Source organism: Rhododendron vialii, chromosome 4a (genome assembly GCF_030253575.1).
Source record: "Rhododendron vialii isolate Sample 1 chromosome 4a, ASM3025357v1".
Lineage (NCBI taxonomy): Eukaryota > Viridiplantae > Streptophyta > Magnoliopsida > Ericales > Ericaceae > Rhododendron > Rhododendron vialii.
The window spans coordinates 41,936,250-41,952,687 of NC_080560.1; the positions used below are offsets into that span (position 1 = coordinate 41,936,250).

The 16,438-nt window shown below is 37.9% G+C and overlaps 1 protein-coding gene across 1 annotated transcript; it reads right to left on the bottom strand.

The window, feature by feature from the left end:
- Positions 1-11,916: 11,916 nt before the first annotated feature.
- LOC131324054 (uncharacterized) lies at positions 11,917-13,164 on the bottom strand. Its single transcript, XM_058355880.1, has 2 exons — positions 12,188-13,164; positions 11,917-12,025 (listed from the first exon to the last, which is right to left on the bottom strand). The coding sequence occupies exons 1-2, from the start codon at positions 13,162-13,164 to the stop codon at positions 11,917-11,919; spliced, it is 1,086 nt and encodes a 361-aa protein (XP_058211863.1).
- Positions 13,165-16,438: the final 3,274 nt, after the last annotated feature.

Here is a 16,438-nt window from a genome sequence, read left to right on the forward strand (position 1 = left end):
AGCTTGGGGTCATAATGTAGATTGTCTAAAAGTTGCATGATTAATCTATAATTACTCAAAGTCCAAAGGGCCTTAATGTAATTCATGGCATAAAACCCTACGCTATAAAATATAATGCTACTGACATGGAAGCGGTACTTTTTTGACGTGATCAGGCGTGACTTCTTGCACGGGGCTGCGGCAGTTCTTGGACGTAGGGTTCTCGATCGGATCAGTGGATTTTCTAGCATTCCGACCATGATTTTATCAATCCATACATCTACGGTTTCCATTCCCATGGCCGGCTAAATCCCTTGTCTAGGGAAAAGATGAAATTTCGCGCCAAGTAACCTCTTTTATGCATAAGTTTTGGTTTGTTTTTCGGATCGATTGTAAAACTCAGAATTCTTTTCGTTTCAATTGAATGAATTGATTTTAATTCTTTTATCGATTGAGTATTTGTGTTCTAGATTTCAAATACGTAGTTTTGCAATGGTTTTCACTTATTGTGGTTGGAGTTCTGAGATAGATTATGCTCATAAGACGGATCGTGCCGTTAGGTGGCCAGATCGTGCTATTGAGAGACGGTCCGTGCTATGGGATAGTCTTTGCCTTTTAACAACCTGATTATTTTCTTGACGATTATCGTTAGGATTTGCAAGCCTTAGCGATAATCCCTTTGATTCGAATAAATAAACCTAACCTATGCATATTGTTGTTATGCGGTCGGAGTGGATTCCAAACCCTAGATATTTTCCTCCATCGTTTCTAAATCTTTTAATTAAATTGTTCTTTAGTTTAATTAGCTCTTTAAAACAAATCAACCAATCAATCTTTACTTTTCCGAATTAATCTAAAAATCAATCGAATTTGTCGTAACTTAGCCATTCAGTCCCCGTTGGAATGATACTCGGTCTTAACCATTATAAATTTATAAATTTATTTTTGACACGGAACGACGCGGTCAGAACCTTATTGTAAAAGGGATTTCACACCCTTCTGAGATTGTAACCGTTTTTGCAAGTGATTTGGTTTCTCTTTTCAACTCCTAGCTGTGGGAGGGCTAAGAGTCATTTATGTCTTAGTCTTCATGCTGGATTTCCATAATCTAGTGCTTTCTAACTTTTCTCTCGAGGAGTAAGAGTATCTGATCAGTGGTTTCTCTTTCTCTCTTTTTAACTCTCAACTCTGGGGAGGGCTAAGAGACCAACTAGATATGTAACCAGCATTGAAGGGCTGGGTATTGACATGTTGATTATAATTACCTCTGTTGAAAATTCTGTGTTTTTGCTGCTGCCGGATCAGAACTGAATGATGTTCTGAATTGGTAATGAATCTTGCTGGCAATACATTTATGCTGGTGGGATTAGTGATGGATTTCATGCAAATCTTCTGAGTTTTGCAGCTCTTTCAACTCCAACGATTTGGAGGGCTTAGAGCTTGTATCCTTGATGGAGCCCAGGTGGTCACGCTGTTATGGTGATGTCTCATAATGCTAAGGTCTTGTGCATGAGGATATCCTTCTGTTGCTGGATGATCGTGATTTGTGGCGCCACCTCATTGTTATCTTAGCTAAGTCTTGGGATGGTGCTTGTGCTAGATCTTGCCGGAAACCTATCTTTGTTGTTGAGATTTACGTTCTAATGGGATTGCTACTGCAGTTTTATGACTAATGGAGCGGAGCTGAAGGATGATCGGAATGTTGATTTATTGACACTCATTTCTGGTTGGATAAGTGGTGGAATTTTGCTACTCTACTGAATTCTGCAACTCTTTCAAGTCCAATGATTTGGAGGGCTAAGAGCTGTATCCTCAAGCTGCTTAATTTTCTCAAAGGAACACCTTGATATATTTGATCCAAAGGTTTGAAAAAGATGTCTTTGGTTACCGAAGGATTTCATTTTGCTGATATTTGGTCATTTCTCACTACTGATTTTGGGATGATGGTTGGATGGCCTATTAGTCTGTGGCTTATTCAATTATCATTGAATGTATCTTTTTTGTTTTTTTCCTTTGCTCTTTCCTAGGTCTTATATGGACTTCAATCTTGAAGTGTATTTCAATCTTGAAGTGTATATCTGACCTTCCCTCGATGTACCCTTTATTGAGTTTCTTAATAAAATCTTGTAGCTTATAAAAAAGAAAAAAAAGAAGCCTTAGAAAGTGCACATGCAATACCGTTCTAATATTGCTACTTGCATATTCTCAACCTACATATCTGCCTCTCAAGATTTTATAAAAGCAACAACAACAACTGGAGTACAACACAACAACAACAACAACAACAAAAACAAAAACAAAAACAAAAGAAAAAATTACAGCTGATAAGGAGCTAACCCTAATCAAAACATGTTACCCACACCTAAAATCACACAAAATAAAGAGAGACTTCTCCTATGAGTCCCTGTCGGTTGACAAAACACATTGATAGCGAACCAATTCGGGCCGTGGGCACTCATAATCAGAGTACTTATTAGTAATTTCTACATGGTAACGTTTTTTTTAATCCTCTACATGCTAACGGTGACTAGTACTGTAATTCCTTTTACCCCTGCATGTACTTCACACTTTGTCCCACATGGCCACATTGTTCCAACATGAGAACGATGGTTTCTCTATTAACTGTTCGGTGGACGTTTCAAATTACCGAGTCAGGCGATGCTGACTTGTAACTCAAGTGAGGGTATTAAAGCTGTGGGAGATTGGGTTGACTCGCTCAAGTGTTGCAAACTCTTGAGTCAATGGCCGGCTGGCCGGTAAGGCGCCCTTGGTCCTCTTGGTGAAAATTGGAGAAGAGCAGAGTAGCAGGCGTGAAGGTTTAGTATAACTCACTTCTAGTTACCGCACAACGTCCTACACTGGCCGGTTTAAGTGCTTCCTTCGAATGCGCACAGACGCTGGCTTGACAGAGCACAGCTGAAGAGGCCTCTTATCCTAGTCACTATATAAGAGGGATCACGAATTAGTCGCTTGCCGAGTTAACTCGATTGGACATTCGCTTTTTGTGAGTCTGAATTTATTCCGAACTAATGGCCTATGCATCTTTTTCAACACACCCCCTCTTGTTTTTTCACATTCTGTGATGTTTTGGATGAAGTCTTTATTCAATTTTTTTCCTGCATTTATTAACTTTGCATCAATTTTTGTTGGAATATTCGTTCGTCCCAATTAGATGCATCTAAAAAGAAAAAAATAATGTTCAAAACTAAGTTTTTTGGATTATTATTGTCTTTATTAAAAACTTGTTTTGAACATAACTATTAATTCCTCTCATCGAGAAGAGCAATAATCCAAAAAAAAATAAGAAAGAAATTTAACAAAGACAAAAAACAATTCTCCAGGATTATTTAGCCAAAACAAGTCAATGTGTACTTTGTACAATCAATAGGTAATTACAGTTCTCCTCCCGAACCTCGGGGGGACAACATACGTGTTGCTTGGCAATAGATGACTCAGATTTCATATTGGTTGGACGGCTGAGATTTGTTCGATTGGATGAAATCTCAGCCGTCCGTTGCCGAGGATGGACGACCCGAATGGGGTCAACACCCATGTTGTTTCCTCAGGTACTTGCATGCATTTGGATAAAGAGTGAAGTCTGAAATTTACTAGATGAACAAGAAAGCTATAAGGAGACGAACAATTTATGAAAATAAAGCGTGATTTATGTTGTGTATTGCGATTTCTCATTTGTCGGGAGTATTGCATGACAACACTGTATGGTCCTTTGGGACTAAATTTTTCCAAATTTTGTAAAGTGTTTGTGTCTATTTTTTTTTCATTAAAGAATAAAAGGATTTCTTTTTCGACATTTTTTCTTCTAAATAGGATGCCTATTTAATTTTCTCTTTTTTGTTTTAGAATCAAATTTTGTTAAGGGTGTATGTTTGTGAGAGCGAGAAACTCACGCAGCTCAAATTCGGAAATGGTACGTAACTCAAATTTCAATGTGGCGTTTGGCAAGAGAGAGAGAGCTCGCGCGCCAAGCACACACAACTTGAGTGAGGGCAATAAAATGGTTGAATATCAAGTCAATTCGCATTATAATGGCCTCATAAGTCTTGGTCTGGATTCTCGACCGTATACTAGGCCATAAAAATGGCGAAGGGCACCAAGTGCCAACTACAAAACACCAAGCGCAAGTGACAAAACACGAGGGTCAGCGTAGACTTGCGCTTGGTGTTTTGTAGGTCGCACATGGTGCCCTTAGATGGATAGTGACCTCTTTGCTCTTATGTCCTGAGATGGATAGCGAAACAAATTTGGCGAGTTGACCAGATGCCACTTTGATACCTAACTCAGCCGTCACTCAAGAAAGAAATAAGTACATAATGTCTGAGATTACACAATTGAGTAGCAATAAAATTACACGAGTTGTATTCAGATTGAGTTTTATCAATTCGTATTTAGATATTTACCAAGAAAACTTGTATTTAGGCAAGGACGGAAGAGTTAGAAGTCAATAGAAATTTAATGTCTAAGATTCTAAAAGAGCAATGCTACTGGCACCACATTTTATACTCCATATAAACATAAGTGTGGTGGGCCCCACACAAACACATATAAAATGCGGTGTCACCATACTTTTTGTATGATGATTAGGATTTTTTGGGTCGAGGATTTGTAGAGCCTCTTTCATAAGAGAAGATAAGAGAAAAAATATCAACGACCGACGGGTTGAGCGAGAGCTGAAGTACTCTGGAGCGAGGGTTTGGCTAGGGTTGCAAGTTTGTTTTTTTTATACGTATATTTTTTCCATCTCATATATAGATTGTAGTCTTTGTTTATATCATAGTGGATTTAATATATGTTCCGTGATTCTGTGAATATAATAGGTCTTGAGATTAAACTACGTAAACTTCTTGTTGCTCTCTTTTTCATGTGTGCTTGTTTATGGATCAAGGAGGTTGCGGACACATTGACCGGCTAAACCACGTTCACTTTTTTGTGTCTTAATTTTTATGGAATTAATGAGCCAATAGATTTTTTCTTTTGTTTGTCAAAAAAAAAAAAGAAGAAGGCTTGCTCTTCTTGTGTGTGTATGATGTTTTAGAAACAATGACTAAAAATAGTTTTCTTCTTCATTGCATTTTTTTTTGCACCAATATATATCTGATCATGTACGACTGTTTACTTATTAATCACATGATTGGTTCCTTTTTTTGGGTTTCCAAAACTAATACTCCAAAAGGAACTCAAAAGAAAGAAATTAACTTGTCCTGTTTTTCATGAAATTAACATGAAGAAGCTAGTTTTTTTATGAGCTGTTTTTTTCCCCCAATATTGTATACATCAACGGGGGTTAGGCCATCCACAGGGGTATAATCAAAAAAGGATAATCAAAAGTTGACACATCAGCTTTTGATTATTCACTTAAGAGGTTGTTAAGCTTAAAAATGTTGAGCTTCACAATGGTCACTTTTAATTCATAACCAAAATAAGGGGTCCACTACAATTTCACTCACTCACTCTCTCCATCCATTTACTTCCCTCCATTTACGTTTTAATTTTGGAAAAAAATCGGTGACTTTCTTCTCTCATATTATGAATTATTATTATTATTATTATTATTTTTTTTTTAAATTTTTTTTTTTGGGGTAGAAACAGGAAAGAATAGTGAAATATCTTAATCCGGCGACGATGGGTCGAATTGTAGATAATCGAGAGATATGAACTTCACTTTTGGAGGGAAAGAAAGAAAAATAGTTCGTGGGTGAAGTGAAGAAGATATAGAGTAGGAGGAGAAGAGAAGAAGAAAATACCAGTTGAAACATGTGTATATTCAAATTTTGGAACTAGTTAACTTATATGGTGTGGGGTCCACAAATTTTGATTATTGAAAAATGTTGCTAGTTTTGGTTATCCAAAATCCAAAATTTGATTATTTCTAAGGATGTTGTTAAGTTTGATTATACCATTGTGAGCCATTTTTTGCACCAACATTGTTAACTTTAAAAACAATTGGCTTTTGATTATACTTCTGTGGATGGTCTAAGTAGGGGAAGTTAGTAAGTTAGGCCACAGGAGTTTAGATGATATCCATAGTCCAGAACCCACAAACTGCACACAGCGGAATTCGAACCCTGGTCTCCCACAAGGGAGAGCCAGGAGTTACCAACTGGGCTATGAGCCCATGGGTCTTAATGAGCTGTTTGGCAAGCGGCAGAGGTGCTATAACATCTGTACCAGTGCGTACAAAGTTCTTTTGGGCCCTAAAAAATTGATTGGAGTCACTCATTTTGTTTACGGGCCCAGTAAAAAATAAGCTCAATCCCGTATCGTTTAGGACGTCTACGAAAACTTCCCATTTTGTAGCCTTAAATTATGGGACAAAATGCATGTGACATTTTGTAGACGCCCTAAATGATATGGGATTAAGCTTATTTTCTTCAGGGACTGTAAACAAAGCATTTTAAATAAAATGAGCGGCTCCGATTATGTTTTTTGACCCGAAACAGGCCCAAAAGAGAGCTTTTGTATGCACTGGTACAGATTAACCTTTCTGGCTCTATATTTCACCGAGTCAGGTAACAGGTAATGCTGAGTTGTAACTCTCAATTGAGTGAGGGTATTAAAGTTGGTTGGAAATTGAATTGACTCGCTCGAGTGTTGAAAACTTGCTGCAAACTCTTGAGTCAATGGCTAGCCGGCAAGCCCTTGATCCTCTTGGTGAAAATTGGAGAAGAGGGTGCGATACTCGGATTATTTTTTTGAACTGCAAAAAAATTTGATTCATCACAAGAAAAAAAGTGAAATGAGTACAATAAGAAAAAACATCATTGAGAGAGTCTCGGAGAGTGCACAATAACCTCCTACTTGCATATTCTCAACCTCCTCTCTGCCTCTCTCGAAACTTCAATAAAAGCAAAAACACCTTGATGCCGGACCAATCTGGGCCGCGTGCACTCCTAACCAAAGGTACTAATTTTACTTGCTAACGTTCACTGGTAATTCTTTTCACCCCATGTACTTCACACTTTGTCCCACATTGTTCCAACATGAGAACGACGGTTTCTTTATTAATCGTTTTGTGAAGGTTTTAAAACACCGAGTCAGGTAACGCTGGCTTGTAACTCAAGTGAGGGTATTTGAAGTTGTTGGACATTGAGTTGACTCCTTCATTGCATCACCCGTAATGGGTGAATTCTGGCTTCACAGAGCAGCAAAATGGAGAAGGGGCTAGCTAACCGAAAGGCAGCACAACACCGGTTGGGCTTCATGGAGCACAGCCGGAATGCTTGCTGCGCGAGTTCACTCAATGGGACATCCACTTTTTGCGTAGTCTGGATTTATCCCAAATTAACGGACCTACAAATCTTTTTCGACGCACTCTTTTTTCACATTCTTTTGGCAAAAAGTCTATTTATTCAAATTTTTTTCTTCATATTTGTTAATTTAGAGTTAAGTTTTGTGGATTATTCGTGCGACTCCCACTGAGATGAATCTAAAAAGTAAAAAGTTATGATCAAATCTGGTTTTTTTTTTTTTGAATTATTTTTGTCTTTATTAAAAAACCTAGTTGGAAACATAATTTGTCGTGGGATTTTGAAACTTACAAATTTGAACCTTTATTCTCTCTCTAACGATAAGTAAGCGCAACAAAGCAATAGGCAGTAGAAGTTATCTTGCACAATCCACCTCAAGGAGGAAGCCGTGAATTTGGTTTGCGGACTGGTTTGGTGTGGTCCATAGGTTTTCTGGAACGGGAACCGTGAATCGAACCATGGTTATAGGACTTTTTTGTTCTGAATACGGTACTCAATTTCTTGGAACCGCACTTAACAATTCTACATATACTCGGATTCTTTTTTGATCAGCAAAAAAATTCATCGATTACAAAGATAAAAAAAGGAAATGAATACAATAAGAAAAGAATAACATTGACCACACCAAACCAGTCTGGAAACAAGATTCACGACTTCCTCCCTAAGGTGGATTGTGCAAAATAACTTCTACCGCCTATTGTTTTGATGCGTTCATTTATCATTTGAGAGAGAATTCAAATCTATAAGTTTTAAAGATGATGTATTGTGAGAGAATGACCTGTCTCAGTACTATCAACACCTACGTAGGTCTTTGTCCCACATTGGTACTACATCTTAACGATTGGCTTCTTTATTTTGGATAAAGTCTTCATTCAATTTTCTTTATTGCATTTGTTAAATTTGTGTCAATTTTTTGTGAAATATTTCTTTGCCTGAACGAAATAAATCTAAAAAAGAAAAAATTTATGTTCAAAACTAATTTTTGAACAATTTTTTGAAAAACTAGTTCTGAACATAATTTTTACCTATTAGATTCCTCTCAACAAGAAGAGCAATAATTCACAAAAAAATGGAGACGAAACTAACACTTGGCGTGGGATTTTAAAAATTACAGATTTGAACCTTTATTCTCTCTCGAACAATAATTGAGCACCTCAAAACAGTAGACAATAGAATTTATTTTGCGCATAGGATTGGTTCAGTCCATACAATTTTGCACATACGATAAGTGAGCGCATTAAAACCGTCTAAGTTATTTTGAAGTTGTGAATCTTGTTTGGTTTGGCCCATAGGATTGTTGGACCTGGAACCGTGAATCGAACTGTGATTTGCGAGGATTGGTTTGTTTCGGTCCATAGGACCTTTTGTTCCGGACACGATACCCAATTTCTTGGAGCCGCATGTAACGATTAAATACTCGGATTCTTTTTTTGAACTGCAAAAAAATTTCATTCATCACAAAGGAAAAAAATATAATGAGTACAATAAGAAAAAAAACAACATCGAGAGAGTCTCAGGGGGTGCACAATAACCTCCTACTTGCATATTCTCAACCTACCTCTCTGCCTCTCGAAACTTTAATAAAAGCAAAATCACCTTGATGCCGGACCAATCCGGATCGCGTGGACTCCTAACAAAAGTATTAGGTTTACTTGCTAACGTTGACTAGCCAGTATATTTCTTTTTACCCCTGCATGTACTTCACACTTTGTCCCACATTGTTCCAACATGAGAAAGATTTTTTCTTTATTAACCGTCTTGTGAAGGTTTTAAATTACCGAGTCATGTAACGCTGACTTGTAACTCAAGTGAGGGTATTAAAATTGTTGGACATTGAGTTGACTCGCTCATATGGTGATGCTGGTGTGCCTCCTTCATGGCAACACCAAAAGGGTGATGGCTGGCTTCACAGAGCAGCTGAGTCAATGGCTAGCTAGCCCTTGATCTACTTGGTGGTGAAAAAACACCGAAAGGGTGATGGCTGGCTTCACAGAGCCAGCTGAGTCAATGGCTAGCTAGCCCTTGATCTACTTGGTGGTGAAAAATATATAAGACGGGGCTAGCTGCGCTCCTTCATGGCATCAAACCGAAAAGCAGCACACAGATTGGCTTCACGGAGCACAGCTAGAATGCTTGCTGAGTGAACCTAGAATGCTTGCCGAGTTCACTCAATGGGACATCCACTTTTTGTGTAGGAGATTTATCCCGAATTAATGGACCTACACATCTTTTTTCGACGCACTCCTTCTTCACATTCTTTTGGCAAAAAGGTCTCTTTATTCAATTTTTTTTCTTCATATTTGTCAATTTAGAGTTAAGTTTGGTGGATTATTCATTCAACTCCCAATGAGATGAATTTTAAAAGTAAAAAGTTATGTACAAATTTGTTTTTTGTTTTTTTTGAATTTTTTTTGTTAACATTAAAAATCTAGTTTGAAACATAATTTGTCGTGGGATTTTAAGACTTACAGATTTGAACCTTTATTCTTTCTCAAACGATAAGTGAGCGCATCAAAACAATAGGTAGTAGAAGTTATATCTACCCTAGGGAGGAAGTCGTAAATCTGGTTTGTGGACTAGTTTGATGTGGTCCATAGGTTTTTTGGATCTGAAACCATGAATCAAACCATAATTTTTAATTTTAGTTTGGTTCGGTCCGTAGGACTTTTTGTTCTGAACACAGTACTCAATTTCTTGGAGGCGCCATGTGCAGTGTGACCCGAAAGGGTTGCGGGCTTTTCAAACAAAGCATCATGCTATCTGGCTTTTCAATCCTTCTAACTTTTTTTTTGCCAAAATGGATCAAACAATCGCTTGCTGGGTTGACTCAATTGACATTTACTTTTTGTGAGTCTGAATTTATCCAGAATTAATGGGCACACGTATCTTTCAACACTCCCCACTCCTTTTTCAGATTTTAGTGTATTTTTCACAATCAATAGGCAAGCAGTTCTCTTTATCAGCACCAAATAATTATTTTTTGTTTTTGCCCCAGTTTTATTTTGTTGGTTAAAGACTGTTTATGTGTTAAACATAGTTGCCTTCTTTTATTTACAAAACTAAATTAATTTTCACTATAATATTTTGTTCTCGCTCTCAATATCTTCACCATCTATAATTCAATTTCTTCGCACCAAATGAAAAAATAATACTAATTGAGATCTTTAAATTCGTTAGCGCGAAGAAATTTGAAAAATTATGCACTAACGTAGTTTAGTTTTTTGTCCTAAAATTACATGTCTTTATAGTGGAGTCTAGGCAGGCAATCATTCACCGCAAGAGTGTATGCCCTTGTTTTGCTTCGAAAAAGAGGGCAGGCAGAGATTCAGTGCAAGGGGGTATGTCCTGGTTTTGGTGAAGGAAAACAATTATCATGCTGATTGCTTTTGAAGGATTGATTTTCTGTCATGATAGAGGATTTTCTTTTTTCTTTTTAAAAAAAATAAGGCTCTAAGATATCAAGCATCAAACATCCTCATTACTCGAGTAAAATGCACGCGTTTATCTTAGTTATGAAGATGGAAGATGCTGCATTTCCATGTTGAGTTATCTGAGAACTTTGCAGAGTAATTTAGAGATATCAGTTCTCGACCCTGAAGTTATGTCGTTTATTATGCTTTGATGAGATATTACATGTTATTGGTATCTTTAATCTCTAGTTAGATATCTGTGTGCTGTAAAATACGATATATGTACACGACTTGTATATATGTGGAGGGATAAATAAAAAAAGAAGAGAGTAACTTCTTAGTCAATTTTTGGAGGCATTGCTTATATCCTTCAGTAAACATCAGGCTTTTAGCCTATATGAGTCACAAGTTAGAATACATAACGAAAATAGCAGCCCGGAGGATTCCTTGAATCGTGAAAAAGCCATCTGGAAGCGACAAAGGAGAAGTACATATGGACATCAAAGGCAGTCTAACAACAACAGAACTTCAAATATCGATGACTAAAATGAAAAACACATTGACATATTGAAAACTAAAGCAATCGAACACGATAGAGAGCAGCTGAAACTCTTTCAATGGAAACAGGCCAATGGTATGGATATATCAATGTCCCATAACAACATACCATGGGTAAGCAAGCAAACAATTGAGCCTTTCTTGAACAAGGGATGAGACGAACAAAACTGTGACCCTTTTCCAAAGAAAATACATGAAGCAACCTTTGCTGGGTGAATGCTATAGTTTAACCCTTGCGACTTAATACAAGAAGCTCAATTTGCCCTGCACAATTTTTATACTGAGCACTTTTTAAGACCTCTGAGGATTATCTGATATTTTTTTCCCGTACACTTGTAAGTTCATGAACACTTGGGCCCTTTACTCCTTGTATTTAGAACTTGTTCATTCCAAACATAATATCGTATTTGATCGTGGCTTTGTTGAGGGATCATCAAGGAAAAAATGGCAAGGAAACTGGAGATAAATTTGGCTTCTTGATTTTTTCCCTCCTTTTATCTTTCTCCTCACCTTCATAAATCCTCCACAAAATCCATGATCCAAACACAGCCTGAAGATGAACAAAGAAAATCCATGCTCAGCTGCCATTCTCAGATTTTCAGAGGGTAGTTGAAGCAATCAGGAACCAAAAGACAAAAGAAATTAACACTACCACTAAATCAGATCCCACAACTATGACAATTCATTTCCAAGACAAATTAAACCTAAAGCAGCTCAATGGGCCTTATTTCTTCGACAATTCCATGGTAAACAGAAAGATTACATTTAAATTCACGAGACTGAACAAGAAAAGCGATGGCAGCAGCAGCCCGACTACAGAAAACGCATCATGCCACTCTAAGATGATTCAGAAAAACATTACTTGACAGGAAGGAAAACTTGCAAAGTTATCATAATCTAATTTCTGCATTTCCTTCCACCTATGACAAACACAGTTATGAATGATCTTATTCTACCCGACACCAATCACGATACATGCTCAAGCTTCCTCTTGTTTTTCTTTTGAAGCATAATTTACTCCTCAATCCTGTCCCAGTATTTTCCCTTTCCTTAATCTTGATGATCACTAGTTCAAATTGGTCCAAAAGCTGAGCCCAGCCCATTCCCAGTCGCCAGTTTAATTTAAAACAAATCCCCCGCTGTTCTCCAAGAGAAGGCAACAAATTTAATAAAGCCTTCCAGTGAAGAGGTCTCTCAACACTTTTCTTCAGTTCAAAGCACCCGACATCCATGTCTTTCAAATGATGTCGCCAGCATTTGCTATTGGCAGAACTGCAGCAGCGAGGATCTTCTTCTCTCTCCATCAGCATCTCACAGAGTTTTTCTATGAGTGTTTTTTTCAACTTATTGCATGATTTTAAAAACAGCTTAGTAGGATGACAAGTCCAGAACAAGCAATCCAAAAGAGATTCATAACACCTCAAGTCATCAAATGCTCTTACCTCCAAACGCTCTATTACAGGAACCTGATCACACAGAGGAATCCCTTTATAATTATTAATCCCCGTCAGAGTCTTTTTAGGCCATCCAATCAGATTAACCTTCAAAGCCACGGGGCGATTTAGGCTAGAGACAAAATTTCTCAGTCGACCGAACCATTTCAAATGATTTATTTTTAAATTTCCATAGAAAATTGCAACGGGCTTCCACTGCCGTGGGGGACTGGTAATAGTTATAGATAAGCTGGGCATTCTATCATATTTGAATGAAAGTAAGTTAGGAGCATCAACCTTTGCCTCCAACAACCTCCTACATCGCCTGATAATAATGTTCTTAAGACTATGGCTTGATATGTCGATCCCTTTTAACCAATGACAAAAGCTCAGGTTTAACTTCTCCAGCACAGGAAATTTGTGCAAAAGTTCGCGGACAAAATTGTCTGTGATTCCCAAGTTAGTAAGCTTAAGATTCTTAAGATGTGGAGATGAATCAATGTTGAACGTCCCTGGCATGTCCTTAGCAACAGCAATGCATACATGAAAATTTGAAGAGTTGGCGCACTGATCTCTACTTCCTCCAAGTCCGAGACAGAAACTAGGTTCAGATTATGAAGATTTGCCACCTGCAACCTTTTCAATCCACGACAGCTATGAAGACACAATTCCTTAATTAGAGGGCAACTAGAGATTACATTTTGAATCTTCCTCTTCAGTGAGACAGATTCTCCTCAGACTAAGCATTTTCAAGGAGTACAACTTGATAGTTCCATGACACAGGTGCCTCTTCAATGTAGAACCAAGGAATGAGTAGTCTGATACACTGACTTCTAGCTCTTTGACATGGTTTTGAACTAGAATTCCTATCCAATTGTTGACAAAATAAGCCCATCTGGGATCGATACTGGTTAAATCAAGCCTGCATTTGTCGATGGGTATACCCTCATTGTGATATCTTATCATAGTTTTGTCCACATATTTCAAGAATCTCTCTCTAGCTTCTTCAATCTGGGGATCATCTTTCCATTGAAGGCGTCGAGTGGAAAATCCAAACTAAAAGTCTAAAAACCCATCTTTAAAACACAATTCAGGGCACAACTGCGTTCAAGTGTGTATTGGACGTAGTTGTGTTAGTAACATTACTCAAATCCAAAAGCACAAAACTTGTTCTCGATCACAACGCAAGCGTCGAGGATTTTTTTATAATTTTCAAGATGATTCACATATTTATTCAAACCGGGGAGGGAGATTTGGGTTTCATTCCATGTGGGCATGCTCATTAATATAAGCCGAAATTCTTACTAATTCTTTCCGATTACTAGAATGAATTCTTCCAAAAATAATGATTTCAATGAGGTCTATAGTGTGAACGATTCAGATCGTTGAAAGGTTAAACACGATTTTACAAATCTTCAATTTCTTGATGATAAGCCATGTCAAAAAACTTCGCATCTGGAAAGCAAGAATGTGTATGTTCATTTATGCTTTCACTAATTCACTGTAAAGAACCAGAAGAAACAAGTTTCCAATTGCTCCAATAGTATTCAGCAATTACCCTTAAAACAAGAAGATTCGAACGAATTCAAAAGAATGAGAAAGTTGCAAGACAATGACGAAGACGATTCGAACAAATTCAACTGTCTGAACCGTAGATATGCAAGTTTTACGAGAGAAGCAAGAATGTGTGTGAGAGAGAGAGAGAGAGAGAGAGAGAGACGAACATTGCGGTGCTGTGAAGTTGTTGGAGGGAGCTGGAGAGATTGGCGCAAAATTTTGTGTTTACTGTTTCCCCAATCCCAACACCAGTAAATAGGCGTAGTTACAGAACGCGTTTTCGTCATTGTACTTTTATACACCTACTGGCCGCGTTTAATTACTCCTGGCCGCGACAAACTACTCCTGGCCGCGTTTAATTACACTTGGCCGCTAAATATTTGAAAGCGAAATTACTGTACACGCTTTTCTGCTGACAAGATAACTCACAGGTTGAAAATGCGAGGGGTGACGTTGTCATACATAGCTTCGTGTCTCTAAAACGACTGCGTATACAAGTTCCTTGCATCTCCAAAGACGGCGAGACCACGACGCCGTCTCTCCTCGTCATTCCGTCGCCGGCTGCCGTCCCTCAACGCCCACCTCTCTCTCTCTCTCAACTTCTGTACCATCTCTCTTCTCCCTCCCATAACAGGTACATTTCTCTCCTTGTCAAGTAATAATTACTATATTTGTTTTCATTTTGGATCGATCATACTGTTCATATTTAGGGATTTCAGCATAAAGTGATGGTTGAGAGAGAGAGAGAGAGAGAGGACACATAGTTAGACATGAATTGAAAAGATCTTGAAAGGAACTTTGCTGGTGAACCAGACGAAAGACTGGTGGTCATTAATCATCTTGACATGGTCTGCAGAATGCATGTGTTTGGAGTAAGAAAATCTGAATACTAATCTACTTAAACACATTCCTGTACTATACTTGAAGTGGTGAATTTCTGATCTCTATACGTCTATACCCTATCTTCCTTGGACTTTTCTTCTCCATTCTTGCCTGCATTTCCTTGGACTTTTCGAAATCCAACACCCTTTTCCCCCTCTTTTAGTAATATCAGCTACAGTACTCAGTATCAAACTGGCCAACAAACTCCCCACCGCCAGCCCTAATCCGGATAGAGACACTGCTATGCTCTTCATGCTCTTAAAAGAGGGTCCTTTTGTGATTTTCCTTTCAGTGAAATCCAAGTTGGGATATGTAGACCATGGTCGTAGCCAAGTCTTGGATAAAACACTGGTTCTAGCCGCTTCCATCGTCAAGAGGCGAGGTAGCATATGATGGATGAGTTCTTTTGGCAACTGCAATGTTCGATCAATGCCTTGGATTGTCATCCCATCCATTCTTCCTTGTTATCTTAATTGCTTTGTAAGAATCTTCTAATTGACAATTTCTTCGACTTATGGGTCGTTACTCTCTTTGTCTCACCCTTTTAAGAGACTTGGATCATAACCCTGTTAGCCCCATAGAAGAAAATTGAAGAAGGAGAGAGATTAAGGAAAATTTCCTCCTAATTTCAAACAGCTGGAAATCAACTCCTAAGGAAAGAAAAAGATTGATTGTTGAGATTATGAAGATGGAATAATTATGGGCTGATTTTGTGCAACGGCTCGGAGATAACTTTCAATGTTCAATTGGGGATTCCACCTTAAAAATGAGAACAAAAACAATTGCAGAAAAACACAACTCTTGAAGAACATCACATTGAGCTATCTCTTGAAAATTTGTCAGTCATATTGAGAGCTTCATCTTGCATATTCTACACTAGCTTGAGTGTTATCTTTGAACGTTATTGTAAAAGGGATTTCTCACCCTTGTGAGATTGTAACTGTTTTTTTGAGTGATTTTTAGGTAGAAAAAATCATTTGAGTTTAGGTGTAACTAGCGCCGGAGTCTTAGCTAGTTGGGAGTGGATTCGGAGTAATCGCTCGTTGTAAGGTTCTTTAGTACCTGCGAAGCTAGAGGTTTGTAACGACTATTGGAGATAGTGTAGCAATTCCCGAGTAGGGCACTTGGGGAGTGAAGTAGGCCATGAAGTTGCGGACCAAACCACGATAAAATCCTCGTGATTAATTTCTCTCTCCCTTACTCTTTTCCTTTCTGTTTTTGCATATCTTAATTGCTTGAATATCTTGATACTTCCATGAACATTTACCTTACTGTTAATCTGATAATTGCATTGTATTGGATCATTTAGTTTCGGTTATAAAACTGCTCCTCTGATTAATCTGTTTGCTGCAAA

Coding starts and splice junctions, on each gene's coding strand:
- LOC131324054 (XM_058355880.1), bottom strand. CDS start 13,164: ATGCCAGGGACGTTCAACATTGATTCATCTCCACATCTTAAGAATCTT. Junction 12,026..12,187: donor ACAAGAGGAAGCTTGAGCAT/GTATCGTGATTG, acceptor CGTTTTCTGTAG/TCGGGCTGCTGCTGCCATCG.